Source organism: Poromitra crassiceps (assembly GCF_964638095.1).
Source record: "Poromitra crassiceps genome assembly, chromosome: 27".
NCBI classification, from domain to species: Eukaryota; Metazoa; Chordata; class Actinopteri; order Beryciformes; family Melamphaidae; genus Poromitra; species Poromitra crassiceps.
This window is the reverse complement of record NC_139650.1, coordinates 2817475-2835164: the sequence shown is the minus strand read 5'-3', so window position 1 is coordinate 2835164 and position 17690 is coordinate 2817475. Positions and strand designations below refer to the sequence as shown.

Here is a 17690-nt window from a genome sequence, read left to right as displayed (position 1 = left end):
ATTTATGGTAACCGCAGAGTCTGCAGTCCATAATTAACTCATTCCCCGCCATGCTTCTAGTGAAAGAAATCCTCCAGCGTTGAGTGACTGTCACGAGCCCGTGTCACAATGTGCAGAGCCCGGGGGCAAACATGTCCATGCGCCGCTTTGAGGCTCCAGGCTGGACGTGTTTTATACACTAACTCCATGAAGGGAGATCAATGCTGAAAACGCTCGCTGGGTTTTGTGAGGCAATAACTCTGGTTAGCAGAGGAATATACGAGTATGCCGGTAGCACTTCATAAGGTGGCCAAGACTGCCATCTATCGCATGGCGGTGAAAAGACGGGTTGACGTCTATAGTATAATGGCAGTGAATGAGTTAAAAAGAATGAAAAATTAGGCTACCCACCTTATTTCTAGCTGCCATGATGCCTATGGGTGCTTCTTCCAGTGTAATAGATGGTTTTAACTTGACAAAAAAAAACGTCTATGAGGGTTTTACAGCAGAGCCATTCTGCTCTACAGCCGTAAAGCGCAAATTATGCTCACACGAAATTGCCAACGCTGACTGCGCCGAGGGGGTCGCCGCAGCTGGGCGTCCTATCGGCGCTGCGCGGCGGAGGGGGGCGTGCAGCTCCTCGAAAATGTGACTCCGCGGCGTCAACGCAGACGTGACGTGACCAGCACGAGAGCTGTGATTGGCCGTTGCCTTGCACATATCCGCTGAAGTACTTGTTGTGAGGAATGAGGAAATGCCATTTCCTCATTTAACAGTGCTTGTCCCTCATCTAGCAAAGCCTGCTGCAGGCTCACCGGAATGAGTTTTGAAATGGAGGGACAATAAAATGTCCCCCACCGACATGATTGCAAGTTCTTGGTAAACGACACGATAACGTAATGGACATACAGTAAGTGTACCACAAGCCACCTAGTGTTTTGGATGTGTACCGCAGCCAACGCGCCGAGTTATGTACGAGTATTGCATAGTCTCGCTGTCGCCGCTAGTCGGCGGCAAGGCTCCAAGTCAAGGGTGCGCAAAACCCTGTCAGCGCCTTAAGGGTTAATATGTCACTTTTATAAGTTTAGAAAAAAATGTAGACGGACAAAGTAACCATTTAGATTACCCTTGTGTGCTGAGTTTATCAAAATAACGGCTATTTAGAAATCTGGTTTTCGTTATCAGCTTTATTTTATGCATTAAATGTCGTTCGGGTGCTGGGATAACGTAATGCATTATGGGTAGTCGGCTACTGTGGCTAATGCTAGCGGCTAACGTTAGTTACTTTACATGGCAGTAAAACGCCACTGAATGACCAAATTGATTGAACTTTTAACCATTTCGAGTAACACTATTTCCATTTCGAGTAACACTGTTTCCATACGGATCCCCAGCGTTGGCTAGTTGTTTATAACGTGAATATATGTATAACGTTTATATCGTACTCCGGTTTCTGGTTTATAATTCGGGTCTGAATACAGCCAAAGAGTATAACAAAGGAAATGGCAAGCTGCAACAATCAAGTCACGTTATACCGGACCTTGTACCCATAATTATTTTACAGTGGCGCATTCAAAAATAAGGTGGATAAGAAAAAGCTCTACAAAACATACAGTATAGTCCTTGTAGATTTACTTTGCACCTGGCACATCTTTGTGAACTGACAACAGATTGCACAAAAAAAAAAAAAAAAAGTCCAACATACTTTCTCCAAATGTCTTTTTGGTCGCCCATTGAGCTGTCCATGCATGGATGACTGTTGGTAGATCCATTGAGCTGTCCACGCATGGATGACTGTTGAAGATCCTTATTTCCAGTTTATCTCACATCCAAGCTGTTGTGCAAAGTTAGGTCCTAGTTTGAATCCTCTATCCTCCGGAAAACTGCGAGGAAATTCTTCCCTCCATTCCTCTGCACCTTCTTCCCTTCCTCTGTACAGGTACCCAGGCGGTTTAGGATGACGTCCCCAGCCTGCCAAGCAACAACGCACGTTTCTCTTAAAGCTGACTTAACCCATTGATACCTGATGCAGCATTTGTGTGCGTATCCCTTTAAGACCGCGAACCGCGTTAACGCGGTTCGCGGTCTTAAAGGGATACGCACACAAATGAGGGATATACACGCAAATGCTGCATCAGGTATCAATGGGTTAACATGCATCCATACATGATCAGTTCATCCATTTGTGACAGTTTCAACCTTTTCAGTTACCATATATAGTAGGGGTGTCACGATACACTCAGTTCACGATACAATACGATACACGATATTGGGTTCATGATAACGATACGATACGATATTTTAACAATATTTTTTTGCGATCGATTTGTAAGTTGAGGGGGCATCCTCCACGCTAATTTGAGTAATTTCACCATTTTCATCCTCCGTGTCTGTAACGTCCCTCGTCTGTTCAAACAAAGCAATGAAAAGGAGAGCGAGCATGCAATCAGATGCAGATCAGTGCCACCATGTTCAGCTTCTTTTTCTCACGATATGAGATTTCATCTCAACGATACATATTGTCACGTTTTGATATCGTGATATATTGTGGGACGATATATTGTGACATCCCTAGTATATAGAAATCTTTGAGATAAATTCATAGCATAATATTATAATCAGTGGTATCAAACTGAAGTATGTTAACTAAAAATTGTGTCTTTTCAGGAAAATAAACCAAATTGATTTCTATATTGAAAATATCATTGTTTTTTCCCCACGATGCTGGGCCAGTAGGATCCCCACCGGGGTCAGAAGATGGAAAAGGCAGGACACTTAGGTCACTGGACGTTTAGTGAGTTTAGTGGGAAAATGGGAAGTAGCTAGGGATGGGAAGGTGGTAGAGTCAGGATTTGAGGGGTGGGTAGGGGGAGTGAGGGAGTGACTAGGGGGACATAGGCGGTTGTGGGGGGTGCAAGGAGGGGGGGGGGGGGCGGTTTGTGCTTGTTATTGATACTGGTGGTTGTTGGCCTAATGCTGAGCATTGATGCGAGGTCATAGATTACCCATGATTCACCATGATGATGATGTCCTGAATTTCCCCAAGGAGATCAATAAAGTTCTATCTTATCATATCTTATCTGAATGATGAAAAGCTTCTCGTCAGCATACCAGTTCTTCATCAGGGACGCGTTTAAATAGAGGATGCTCAGTGAAATGTTTCACAATCCAGAGATGAACTTCCTCCACATCCGTGTTGGTGTACACCAAACCCTGAAATGAGCAGGCAAACACACAAGTTAAGGTTAGTTAATACAGTTAAGACCTAATCTAGGGCTGGGCGATATGGTTGAAATCAATATCACGATAACTTACAAATATTTTTCTCTCTCCCGGTATCGATATATTTCACGATATGGCAGGCTCACATATGCACAATCTGGTTAAATCCAGTTAGGTGTGATGTCAAACAATATAGAAATATTCAAATAATAATCCTTAAAAACAAATTCATACTTCATTTTGACAAGTAAAGTAAGTAAGTACAGGGTATATGCAGGAATCCTGAAGTTAAATTCAATACCTTTTAAGACCTTTTTTAAGACTTTTTCAAGACCTCAACGCCACTGTCGTGTATGTGCTCATATAAAGTCTGCCACAATACGACAGTAAATTCAGGGGTCTGCGATCGATATGGGACGATATCATATGCTCATTTAACACCATCAGCACAATTCTACAAAATTGAATACCTCTCAAATGGCAATTAAGACTTTTTAAGGGCCTTACATTTTCCCAAAATTGCTTCATCAACTTTTAATACCGTACTTTTCAAGACCCCACGGATACCCTGAAGTAAAGTGAGTAAAATTTGCTTGATATCCTTAACTCAGACCGCGGAATTGTTTGTCACGATATCCCCAAATCATCATATCACAATATGATTTCACTGAGGGATGACAAACGATAATATCGAATTATCGCTCAGCCCTACCTAATAGTTACTTTACGCTCAGCCCTACCTAATAGTTACTTTACGCTCAGCCCTACCTAATACACTTACTTTATGCCCAGCCCTACCTAATAGTTACTTTACGCCCAGCCCTACCTAATACACTTACTTTATGTCCAGCCCTACCCAATAGTTACTTTACGCCCAAATCTACCTAATAGTTACTTTACGCCCAGCCCTACCTAATAGTTACTTTACACCCAGCCCTACCAAATAGTTACCGTACTTTACGCCCAGCCCTACCTAATAGTTACTTTATGCCCAGCCCTTCCTAATACAGTTACTTTACGCCCAGCCCTACCTAATACAGTTACTTTATGCTCAGCCCTACCTAATAGTTACTTTACGCCCAGCCCTACCTAATACAGTTACTTTACGCCCAGCCCTACCTAATAGTTACTTTACACCTAGCCATACCTAATAGTTACTTTACACCCAGCCCTACCTAATAGTTACTTTATGCCCAGCCCTACCTAATAGTTAATTCATGCTCAGCCCTACCTAATACAGTTACTTTATGCCCAGCCCTACCTAATAGTTAATTCATGCTCAGCCCTACCTAATACAGTTACTTTACGCCCAGCCCTACCTAATAGTTACTTTACACCTAGCCATACCTAATAGTTACTTTACACCCAGCCCTACCTAATAGTTACTTTATGCCCAGCCCTACCTAATAGCTAATTCATGCTCAGCCCTACCTAATACAGTTACTTTATGCCCAGCCCTACCTAATAGTTACTTTATGTCCAGCCCTACCTAATACAGTTACTTTACAGAAAAACTTGACAAAACATTACTGGTGATCAAACAAATACACCTTTTTGAATCACATGAAAAATGCACCCTCGGGTTTCAGTATTGACAAAGGATGGCAAATACAAACATGTCTTTGTCTTTAAAAAAAAAAAAATCTTTCTTTTACGTTTCTAAACGTTCCAGGATGAGTAAAGTCATCTCAATACTCTAAAGAGCAATGTTCCTTGCTATATATATATATATAAATAGCCTAAAGACAACACAGAGGTTAATCACCCATGTCATTGTAGTTTACTTTGGAGCCTGGACAGATAGTATTAGTAGAACATCGATTTCTTGGAAAATTCAGATTTCACAGGAGTGTGTGCTGGAGTAAAGCCAGGATGTGGAGAGATAGAAGAGGGGATGAGAGCTTGGTATCTGGGCAGGTTTATGTGGGTATGGAACTGCAGAGGGAGAGTGATCCTGACAGTCTCTCCACCCACCAGCACAGGTTTTGGCTGCATGCCAGTGCTTAACGTCCTTGTAGAGCTTACATGCACACTCACATGCACATACACACTCACATGCGCGCACACACACACACACACACACACACACACACACACACACAGACAAGGACAAATTATTAAGCCAAATTTAGATACAAGCCTTCCATTGTTCCCCATAACCTCGATAGGCATAAAAACCAAGCGCTCCACTGCAACTCAGATCTCTGTCAGGTAGGAGAGGGGCCGTAAATCAAGCGCTCCTCCACTGCAACTCAGATCTCTGACAGGTAGGAGAGGGGCCGTAAATCAAGTGCTCCTCCACTGCAACTCAAGATGTCCGACAGGTAGGAGAGGGGCCATAAATCAAGCGCTCCTCCACTGCAACTCAGATCTCTGACAGGTAGGAGAGGGGCCGTAAATCAAGTGCTCCTCCACTGCAACTCAAGATGTCCGACAGGTAGGAGAGGGGCCATAAATCAAGCGCTCCTCCACTGTAACTCAGATCTCTGACAGGTAGGAGAGGGGCCGTAAATCAAGCGCTCCTCCACTGTAACTCAGATCTCTGACAGGTAGGAGAGGGGGCTGTGTGTGCAGAAGCCAACCACCTGCAGGCCATGGTGGCTGTTCCATTTTCATTTCAATCAATTCAGGGAGTGGATTTCTTCAAAACTTCAAATAACTGATAACTGTAAAGTAGAAGAGCTTCCATACAACTACTGAAGGAAGTGTCGGAACTGAATTTAGAAATAGTAGAATTGAGAAAACGACGTGTCTCCAAACGTGCGCAGCATCGTCGTTCATATCGCCATCGCGAGATTGCCCATGGAACCGGAGGATGTGAATTCTCCATTCCTTTCCCCATAGACGTTTCTTAAGATGCTTATTTAAAGAGTTTTCCTTGGGCAAACCAAGAGATTCAGCTATATTCAGAATCACGAGAGACTGTATATCTGAATCGTTTGGTTTGTCCAAGTAAAACTCCTTTTATAATGTAAGGATTTTATGAAACGTCTATGGGGAAATGAATGGGGAATGAAATCCCTTAGGCCCCATGCCAAACCCGGAAGAGGGCGTGACAGGCCCTCTATGCCTACCTGCATGGCCTGGTACACATGACAAACACGCTGTAAGTTCCCCAAAGTGAAGGAAAGCTCCACGCAGGCTGCACTCACCCCGGCTCTCAGTATGTAGGCATACTCTGCCAGCAGAGTGGGACTAATGATCCTCCACTTGTGCTTGGTCTTCTTAAAGTGAGGGTCCGGGAAGAGAAAGAACATCTTGCTGAGCTAAGGGACAGAGACCAAACACAGCGAGATGAGTATGTTTTCAACTGGATTTGACCTCAAAATCACATTTTCTTGAATTCACTTTTTCACTGTAGTTATACAATATATGATTGTCATCACTTAAATGTGTGGCCCCCCATAATATTTTGTTGTTTTTTTCTTCCAGATCCCAGCCCCCCTCTCCCCACACACATTTTTATCCCCAATTGTGCTTGGCCAATTCCCCCCTGCTGTCCCGGTCACTGCTCCACCCTCTGCTGATCTGGGGAGAGCCGTGGTCTAGCACCATGCTTCCTCCCACACATGCCAGCCGCTTCTTTTCACCTGACAGCGGGGAGCTTCACCGGCAGGACGCATCACGTGGGAGGATCACGCTATTCCCACCAGTTCCCTTCCGTCCCGACCAGGCGCCGCCAATGACCCGTTGTTAAGTCATTAAACAGCCTGGATTCCAAAAACGGAATCTCCCCCCTTGATTCCCCCCCCCCCCTTTTTCCATAAAGTTCCCCATGTCTCTGTCTTTGACATGAAGTATACAATAACCAGACTGATAATAGTCTGGCTGATACATTAAAACCCATTTTATTAGTTAAACTAATACCACTTTTATTAGCTAAAATAAATAATGTCAGGTAAAGACAGAGAGACGTGGGGATAATCACTGGGGACTGCCGTAGCCTCAGGTGCTGATTCCGTGCTGATGGAAGATGGAAAAACCAGTTGCACTTTGAATTATTTTCATTTGCAAAAAAAGCATTAAGACGACATTTTGTGGGGGATTAGAGTGTGTTGTTTCAACACTTACACCGTGCACGTGGGAAGGGCTGGAAGTGGATTTTAAGCGCTAGTCTGGACGGTTGTCTTCCAAGGGTGAAGCCAGCTAGTAAAACTTTCATCTCCAGGGATGCTGTTCATATAGTATGTGCCCCCAAGACGGCGGCATTGTCTGAATAAAGCACCCTTATGTCAAATGGTGGAGACTGAAATAACAGTCTTCAGGTCGAGCCTCTACGTCCACGGTGTGGCTCTTAAATACTTCAAGGAATGAAGGTGCGGTGATTTACAAAAGGACGGTAACTCACTCTTCAGCTCATTTAAAAACGTGCTGTGCAAATATTAGTCAAATAGCACAGTCAGATCAAAAATCAATCAATCAACATTTTTGTTCTTTATCGTTAAAACTCCCACATGATTTCCATTTTATTTTTGCATAAATGCGCCTTGTGCTGATGCAGCACTTGACACTTTTCTGTTTAAGCTCATTTCATAATATTCACTGGCGTTGTGGGAAGGTTTTTGTTGTGGCCCGCCATCTTGATGCCTACTATTTGCTGCGCAATTAGAAATAGATTGGAACCCTAGTGTCAAAAAACAAACGACAATATCGCAAAAACTATACATCACATTGCTTATTATATTTTGAGATTGTGACTGAGTGAGAGCAGAAGTAGCTGAAGGGTTTGATGTATAAGACAAGTATGTAGTGTTAAGGTTGTGTGAACTGTCAGTTTTAAAATGTGTGTTTAGTTAAAAAAAAAAAAGTGTAGCCTGTCGGAGTCAACTAGAGTGAATTATAACATCGCTGCTCTAGCTCCATAACTCTATCATCTCACATCGCTGCTCTAACTCCATAAGCGATCGTTATAAAGTTGGATAAAAGTATCAAACTTAAAACTTCTCCAAAAAGTACAAAAGGTATCAAAAAGCTGAATAAAGTAGTCAAAGTGGTGACCTGTTTAAAGTTTGAATGGAGTGTCTAGCTTCAAGTATGAAAGAGGGCATAGTTTTGAACAGTCCTCCCATAGACTTACATTGTAAAAACAGGTACTGTGCGCTGCGTCCGGGCATCAAGATGGCCGCCACAACAAAAACAAACATTCCGTGGCAAGTCATGAATAGTCCATACTCTATAGCACACAGGGCATTTCAGGTAAAGTTGTATCCAGGGTACCTATTTGAACCCTCGTACACTAAGCCCACTGTAATGTAATGCTTGTTTCAACAAGTTATAGATTGCTGCAGCTTATTGGAACGGATGAGTGGCGTCTTGCGCGGTTCTGTAGACAGCTGATGTCTGGCATATCATTCAATAACCCCATTGTTGTGGAATCCTGGATTTAGTTCTTCTTATTAACTCTTATTATCTTATTATCTTAAATCTTATTATTATTATTAAACCCTCCATATGTTAAACATGAAGAAGGAAAACATTCTTCTTTGACTCTGAGGAAGACAGACATCACCTGTTTGAAGTGCCCAGGTAAAAAGGTTTTTCTATCTACACACATGTCCTTTACTGTTGACCACCTGGAACCCTCTTATTCCAATTTGGCTGAACGTTTTCACTGTTGAGAACATTTGTCAGCAACAAATGAATGTTTGTCGGCTCCGCATTCGTATCACTTTAGCGGGAATTTCCACATACGTCACAATTCATAATTTGCACTATTCTTCAGGCTGCATTAATCTTACCAGGAAGAACTCAAGATGGTCTCTTAATTGTAGGGATGGGCATTTCTAGCAAAAACACTATTCGAAATTCGCTGGCCAAATTCGAATTTAATTCGAAATTCGAAAATAAAAATAAAAATGTAAAAAAAAATTCAAATGTAATTTTTTTTTTTTTTTGTGACAGAAATGTTGCATTGTCTCCCCTGATTCTAAGTCTACGGCTTTATTAATTAATATAAAAAGCTTCTGCTGTGGATTTTTAGCTCAAACAAGCATTGCACCACTGAAGTAAAGAACATGTTACATGACATTGACATTTTCGAAAATAAAAAACAGTTTTGACAATCATGAGTGGTTCATTAAATATTTAGTAGGCTCAGGTCTGAGTGCCAAAGGGGTGCCAAAGTCACCCCCTCTCCCTCTTCATGGGATTTCATCCGCCATTCATTTTTCCATAAACCTTGCTTAAAATGCTTATAAAAATTGTTTTACTTGCTCAAACCAAGCGATTTGACTATACTTAGAATCAGGGGAGACAATGCAACATTTCACTCAAAAAAAAAAAAAAATCTTTTTTTTTTTCTTCCGAATTTCGAATTTCAATAATAAAAGTCGACCTTGATAATAACAACGATTATTCGAAAATTCGAAATTCGATGCCCATCCCTACTTAATTGTTCTGCTGTTGTCAAAAAGGCACAACAGCGTCGTTATTTCTCAAGATGCCTAAAGAAGGCCGGCGTGTCCACTAAGACACTAATTAACTTCTACACATCCACCGTTGAAGGGCTCCTCACAGGATCTCTATCTGTCTGGTACGGAAGCTGCCCGGCGGAGGAGCGCACATTAATTGACAGGGTTGTAAGAACAGCACAGAAGATTATTGGAGCAGATTTGTCATCTGTGAGAGATACGGTATCTATGCTAAAAGGTGACGTGACAGGGTCCAGGAAATAAGTCAGGGATCCCAGCCACCCAGGCAATGGCCCTATCACCCTACCATCAGGCAGACGTGACAACTGGGAGTGCTGCCCAGACAGAAGGGCAAAGCATAGGGTTCACACAAGTAGACTTGTAAATAGTTTCTACCCGGACGCGGTCTGGTTCTTAAAGGGATAGCACTGCTGCACCTTACTAAGTGACTCTGCTATTTTTTCATTTTTTTCATTTATTGAGTTTAAAATTACAGGGACAGTGCACATTAATAAACATTTCTGTAAATGCGCCAGTTTAGCCAGCTTGGCTAATTTTCAACCGTAGTCCCTGGGCAGTAAGATGGTAAAAACTGCTAAAACAAAAAGTACATTCAAACCGGAACAGCAATACTGTACCTATAGTGCCACATCACATACAATAACATAAAATACATATACAATAAGTATTGTCTTGCACTTTATTTTTTTGCACCTTTTACAACCTTTGCACTGTGCTGACAATGCTGAATGTATCCATGTCTTAGCTTGTTTTTACATGTTTTCTGTTTTCTGTTTCTGTTTCTGTTCTTTTTTATACCACGTTGAGGCGAGGCTTGTGACCAAGAAGAAATTCCAATGCCTTCTAATGTAAATGGCGAATAAGCTTGAAACTTGAGAAGTTTGCTCTCACTTTCTCTTAAGCTGTGTTCACACAGAGATTTTTATTTTTCTCTCCGTCGCTCGGTTCAACCCTTTGGAATCGCTCTGTCGCTCTGTTTAAATCGCTCGTCAACAGGCACAATAATTGACGGACATCTGGGGGCTATAACGTTACGCAATGTAAAGATATGGTTTTTTTTCTTGTTGTTTTTGTCATTTTTGTATGGTTATTTGCGAAGATATTAACATTAGGTACCCATGTTGCAAAGCATTCCCTAGCCCTCGAGTTTGAGTCTGCATCTGATTTGTTTGTGTCGGATGCAGCTGATCTAGTGCGACATCTAAGCCCTTTTCAGACATGCAGTGAACTCCTGAAGAGATCTACACGCTACTCGGATGGGATGCATGTATGTATGAACGCAATTGTCCGTTGTTGAGCACGCCCCCCGCGCAAACAGGTCTTAACCACCCAAGCCCCTGGTACTATGTCCGTGTCGCTCACAGAGCAGCACATGTCTGAATACTACAGCAAGATGTCCAGAGGGAGCGAGTTGATGATGCTGGGATTACTTCTGTTATAGTTAAATGGCACTTTTACAAACCATTAATGTTCCCGTGCTATTCCATTTCATGAATGGACGTAGTAGTTAGTTACGTGGCTGGATTATTTGGAAGAGAGCCAAATTGGTGAGAAAACAAGTCAAAGTTGAATGGTTTATTTCCCTCTCTGCCTGCCAGTTTGAATCATGATAAGCAACAAGAAGACGATAGTGTTGCATTAGGCTATTATATTCGAGAGATAACTCTTGTGGGGAGAAATAAATTGAAAATGGCTCAGATATGACTTGAATGCCCCTTGTAAAATCATATTTTTCAGCGTTACCACGATCACTATTTGACAGCCGACTTTTGGGCCATGTGCAAACAGGCGCTCACTTTTTGGCACATCGTTTCCTAACCCGATCGGCAGAATAAAATGCAACAAGAACATGATAGTGTTGTATTAAGTTATTATATTCGAGAGATAACTTTTGTGGGGAGAAATAAATTGAAAACGGGTCAGATATGACTTGAATGGCCCCTTGTAAAACCACCTTACCCAGCGTTTAAAGTCCCTGGAAACCAGAAATATTTCTTTATTATTTAGCATTTTGAGTTCATCACATCACAGGACCCTATGTTAATAAGCCACCAGCCAAATTTGAACGATGATGAACGTCGCAAAGTATATAAATTTAGGTTTGACAGTCATGTCAAACCTCCCTCTCTCGGAGAGAGAGGGAGAGAAGGGTGTGTGTGTGTGTGTGTGTGTGTTCGCGCGTTGCTCCGCCTCGCGCATAGCGTACTGAGAGGAAGAGATCTCTGTCCGTTCTTTGCCCCCACAGCGCTCGCTCAGTGTCTGTCTCCATCCCACTCTGTGTGCTGTGTGTGCGCTATGCTTCTCTCTCTCTCTCTCTCTCTCGGGACTAGTGAGAGAGAGAGAGAGAGCAGCATAGCGCTCGACACAGCCTGGTGACGCGAGGTTACTCACACACACACACACAGTAGGGCGGGTTGCGCGCGTGTACAAAGGTTATATAGAGCTTATGACGTCATAAGCTCCTGCATTTTAGCACCTCGCGCACTGCTCTCTTCAATGAGGAAGTACCTTGTAGAATCTTGTAGAAAAGTGTCGATTTTAAGGCTTTGTGTTGAAAGTAATGTATAATAATTTCTGAGACACACAATTACTAACATAAGACCCTAAATAACATAGTTAGAACGTTTTTGTGGATTTTGGTTTCCAGGGACTTTAACGTTACTGCGACCACTATTTTGACAGCCGACTTTTGGGTGATGTGCAACGCAGGCGCTCACTTTTTGGCACATCGCCACCCCACATTATCACCTGAATAACGCGTTGAAGGTTTTGAAATTTAAGTGAACTCACAGAAGATGTGAACTTAACCCAAGCTGCCTCTACTGCTCCACACAGCACTTTACAATCTAAATCTCACCATATGCAAGGACATGGAATCTGAAGGGCCAGTTAATATGTTTTGATGATAATATCAGTATTAATGTTGTGGGATGAATTCCAGCGTGATGCCAGCCCACATAAATATAGAAACCGTGTAGTAAAAGGTCTTTGGGGTGAGGACCCGACCCAGACCCGGCCGGGTCTCACGTCCATTCAAAAGAAGTGACTCCGGGTCCGGGACGGGACTGGGTCCGTTTGTCACGGGGTCTCGGGTCTCTGACAGTGAAATGCCGGGTCCAACAGGACCCGAGTGAGTGGCTGTCGCAGCTGTCAATCACTCCTTTTTATATCGTCAAATAACTAAGTAAAAACAAAATTATCCGAAAAATGAGCACTTGACTAGAGGTCTTGGGGTATGCCCGAACCCCCGAATACCCGACCCGGACCCGGCCAGGACTCGGGTCCATTCAAAAGAAGTGACTCCGGGTCCGGGCCGGGTCCAACATTTATCAGTTCTGTACTGGTCCGGGTCTAAGCTTTCTAATAATAGACGGGTCCAATCGGGTCTAGGCACCAATTTCCCGAGACCAATATTATCAAAGAAGATGGTACACTGTAGCGGTGACATGAAAAGCAAACCGTTTTCCCCCGGCAATATGCTCATCTTGGCTGTCGTGACTCCGCATGGCGAGATCCTTCAAGGTTATCCCACATTTGAATATCAATTTTGAATTTATTCAGGGTCAAGTCAAAATGATCTTGCACTATCTCTGAAATAGTTGGGACATATTGTAAGCCCCGAGGTAGCTAAATGAGTGTTTCCACCGGAGTGCCTGAGGGAAAACCAGGAGATTGAGACCTCAATATAGTTTCTAAAAAGAGAACGTGATCTGCATGTAATGGGAAATGATATCTGTGGCCATGAAATGAAACAGAGGAGATAAGGAAGGCGGCTGTGTCTAATGGCTGGTGCTCAAGGGACAAACAGAGTGAAATATGACCAGTCAAAAAACAGATGAGGTGGGGGAGTATTGTGTATGGAGACTAAAACACCCCATGTACATATATAACTCCACTCATGCCTATCAAAAGACAATTGTAGTATGTTTAATGAAAATTAGAAAAATAATTTGCTTCATGATGTAATACCGTATTGTAATATTTTATATGTTTTTGGACAGCTACCTGCTCTAGAAACAGACATTTTGCACCATCTATTTCTTCACGTCTTGTTTTAAATTTTATCATCAAGAATACATTTGGTGCGATAACAAATTTGGTACAAATCAGATATTTCATGTTATTGTGACATTTCCATTCTTTTCAAATGAAATGTCAGGAAATGTCACATTTGTTTGATATCAGCTTTTTTCTTCGTCACCCCCCACCACCACCACCACCACCAAATTAATTTTCAACAGATGCCCCTCAGTAAGCAGTGACAGAGTTACTGACTACATTCACACAACAAGCATCTGTTTAGCAGCAGGAATATTAATGTGTACTAAAGCTAGGGCTGCACAAAATGATAAGCACAATTATTTTTTATCAATATTGAGATAACGGTTTGACTTTCGGGAACATTGTGCATTTATTGGGGGGTGGGGGAATCCATACTCTATAACACACAGGGCATTTCAGGTAAAGTGTTATCCAGAGCTCGTTTAACCCTGGTAGACTAAGCCCACTGTAATCTAATGCTTCTTTCAACAAGTTATAGATTACTACAGCTTATTGGAACGGATAAGTGGCGTCTTGCACGGTTCTGGAGTCAGCTGATGTCTGGCATATCATTCAATAACCCCATTGTTGTGGAATCCTGGATTTATTGTGCAATTCTTATTAACTCTACCCTGATGAGGTTAGAGGTAATTTGTACGACCAAGTTGACGTTATAAACCCTCCATATCTTAAATGTATACTATGCAACTATTTCATAAGAAATATATATATATAATTATACAAAAGTTTCCCCTCAAAACGATCACTTCTGGCCCATATAATGATGTGGCAGTGTGTTTATGTTGAGAGACGCTGCACCCTGTGTGTATTTTAGAGATGGGACATTATTTTGCTGTGTTCTGTGTTTATGTGGTCGAGCGAGGTTGTAGTTATGTGGAGAGAGAGAGCGCCGGTAAACTGTTCAAAGGCAGGGATTAAACATTATTCCCTGATAGCTTCACAGCGGTTATGCTATAAAAACACAAATAAACAACACACACACACATACCTTCAAACCATCGAGGGATGAGCGCCAAACAGCTCAAACATTGATCTGGGAAGGAGCGATATGTCCTGGTTTTAGTCCACGATGAGTCGGCTCTGCTGAGGGATTCCTCTGAGAACATCTTAGCGATGCTACTGGCTGGCTGTTGCGCTGTGAGCGATGTTATTGGCTGGCTGTTGCGCTGTGAGCGATGTTATTGGCTGGCTGTTGCGCTGTGAGCGATGTTATTGGCTGGGCATTATACAGCTCCCACCACATGGACCTCTAACACAATATATCCACCCAAAATGTCCCGGAAAACCAAAACATTGTCTAAGACAGGCAGAGGGCAGTGTCCCTCCATGTAAACACACCCTCACACAATTCCAATGGGCCATTAAGTGATGATTGATAGGGGAAACTTTTGTAGGTTTTTTTTGTAGTTGCATAGTATACCTTTAAAAATTAGGAAGGAAAGCATTTGTTTTGTCAGCAACACATTCATATTCTATTCTAATAATATAGAGGAAAGCGAGTATGCAAGAAGGTTGGATGCCGCTCCACGCTGCAGGTATCACCAGAAGATTGCAAAACATATCAGATATGATCCATATTCACCTTATTCCTGGACTTACGTTTCCCATGATTCTCAGCGGTTGCCGCTTGCCGACTTCCTGTTTACATTTTTTTCACTAGCAAGGACGTGCGCGTCGCTGTCAAAGAGTGGGAACGTTTGGCTTGTTTGATCCGAAATGGCTAAAAATAGTAACGTTGTGTGGTTGCATAGCGGCGATATTTTACAAAAACGAGGTGAATGTCAATTCACTCGTACTCTATGGGCTTATTTTAGCCGAAATTGCTAAAAATAGTATGTGGTTGCATAGCGGCCGCTTTTGTTTTGAAGGCTAAACGTCCAAACCGGAACTCTTATTATTTGGTCATTGAACGGAGCTTTTCTTTCAAGATTCAAGATATTGTCACTGCGTTGTACAATTATGCACATGTGAAATTATTGTGCTGGGGAACTCCATTACAAGACATAGGTAGGTACAACAAAGGTCAACAACAAACAATTATTATGATTATTTTCAGTCTCTTTCACTATGAACGGTCCTGGGCTTAAACAGGCAACCGGCAGCTGGAAGCAGGGAGGGAGGGTGTCGTGGAAGCGCCCACGGTCTCACCAGGAAACTCGTGAATACAATGAAGAGAGCGATTTTTCAAGCAACTTGTCCAATTTTGCTCGTGCTTGCTTCTTTTTAGGGATCCACCGATATGAAAATGTTGGCCGATACCAATAACCGATATTAACATTCCTCTTATGGCCGATAACCGATATTTACCGATGTTGATATGATCTGTATAAAAACACGTTTGTATGATAATCAAATTGTGTACATACTGAAAAACACATGTAAACACTATGAATTTGAAACATCGGCCGATACCGATATTAATCATAATAATTTTCTCTCTTTTGAACCGTCATCTTCTACCAAGCAAGGTTTAAAAAGAAATGGACAAACACGCCGGGTCTCTGTTCTCGACTGGAGCTGAAACGACACGCACCGCAGTGAGTGTGTTTGAGCTTTGGAGGAGGGGGGGAGCGCACCACTGCGAGGGAAAGGCGTGCAGCCCCTAACTAAAGTGAAACGCGTCCACCTGTCGTGTGATTTGACAGCAGTGTGAATGGAGAGGCCCAAACCTACCTGTCCCTTAGAGAAGAAGTTGGGGAGGTACTTCATGGCATTACTGCGAAGGCAGGCGATGTTCTGGTAGCTTCCAGGTGTTGAGGCGCGCAGAGATCGGACACGGTCCTGCACATAATCGGACACTTTCACACGGATTTCCAGGCCCAGGATCAGCTTGTCTGGGAAGAGTGGCGACAACTCCACTGAGAGAAGGCAAACAGACAGAGACATGAAGGGGACATGAGAGAGTGTGGATGGATTTCTAGTTAGAATCGTTTCTTTGCTTTAATTATTTCAGCAAACGACAAGCTGGTGATAGCTGTAAAAACGCCAGCAGATCAGTGACACAGCTACCTAAAAGCCCTCCGTATCCACAGCCGATGTCTGCAAACTCCACTTGAGACCCCTCTGTCTCAGACTGGCTGCCAGGGAACAAGTGTGGGTACAGCTGGGACCAGTCCATGTCCTCAGGACACACGGGGCTGATGGATTACAGGAAGAAAAAAATGAGTTTTATAAATAAACTTTAGACGAGGAACTGGCAAGCAGAGCAGGTATAGTAGGTAAGCTTTTCTTGTCAACACACACACACACACACACACACACACACACACACACACACACACACACTCACTCACTCACTCACTCACTCACTCACTCACTCACTCACTCTCTCTCTCTCTTAACAGTTAGTAAAAGAAAGACTAGTTCAGTAAGGTTACAGCAGCTAGTTAAGTTATTCATTGCAGTATTGACTGTAGATAAGTTAGTTATAGAGACACATGTGCATCACTCACTACTCAAACGTGTGGTCTGCCATTGGGTTTGAATGGGCTCGCTGTCTGTAGTAACGTTTCTGGGGCATTGACGAACTCATCTTGGATTAAAAAGATCAACGTTATTCGAAAAAATATATGTTTAAAAGTGCGAGTTTTAAAAAAATTAAACACAAACTGCTTCCACCCGTCAATTTTAAGCTCTTCAGATAGTCACGTTGAACAGTGACCACCGGCTACGCGTCGCACTCTCTTCTACGTCAGCACCGAGCGACTGTTCAGGGTTGCCAGATTTTCCGAAGGATAACAGTAAAATAAGCACAGTAACCCGAGGCTTGTTCCTCAGCACAGACTGTGATGGTAGTGGTATCAAAGAACCTCCATAGACAGCATTTCTACAATGTTCAAGGCAAGCTTATGTTGCCAGGGAATTGATCATACATGTCAGACAGCCAATACGTTTTTAAGAGCTGTTGGAAAATGATAGGGTCCAGTTTTGTAGCCTACTTAAAAATAAATAAACAAATAAATAAACAAATAAATAAATAAATAAATAAATAAATAA

The 17690-nt window shown here is 42.6% G+C and overlaps 1 protein-coding gene across 1 annotated transcript; it reads right to left on the bottom strand.

The window, feature by feature from the left end:
- Positions 1 to 1629: 1629 nt before the first annotated feature.
- Positions 1630 to 17287, bottom strand: mettl1 (methyltransferase 1, tRNA methylguanosine). The gene is made up of 6 exons (XM_083661689.1): positions 17147 to 17287; positions 16704 to 16831; positions 16368 to 16552; positions 6354 to 6467; positions 3091 to 3192; positions 1630 to 1950 (listed from the first exon to the last, which is right to left on the bottom strand). Exons 1-6 carry the CDS (start codon positions 17224 to 17226, stop codon positions 1834 to 1836), a joined length of 726 nt encoding a protein of 241 aa, XP_083517815.1. The 5' UTR covers positions 17227 to 17287; the 3' UTR covers positions 1630 to 1833.
- Positions 17288 to 17690: the final 403 nt, after the last annotated feature.

Excerpts from the sequence above, each read along its gene's own strand:
- mettl1 (XM_083661689.1), bottom strand. The coding sequence starts at position 17,226 with ATGAGTTCGTCAATGCCCCAGAAACGTTACTACAGACAGCGAGCCCAT. Across the intron at positions 16,553-16,703 it reads TGGATACGGAGGGCTTTTAG|TGGAGTTGTCGCCACTCTTC; the intron begins GTAGCTGTGTCA and ends GCCTTCTCTCAG. Across the intron at positions 6,468-16,367 it reads ACTTCTTCTCTAAGGGACAG|CTCAGCAAGATGTTCTTTCT; the intron begins GTAGGTTTGGGC and ends TCTGTCCCTTAG.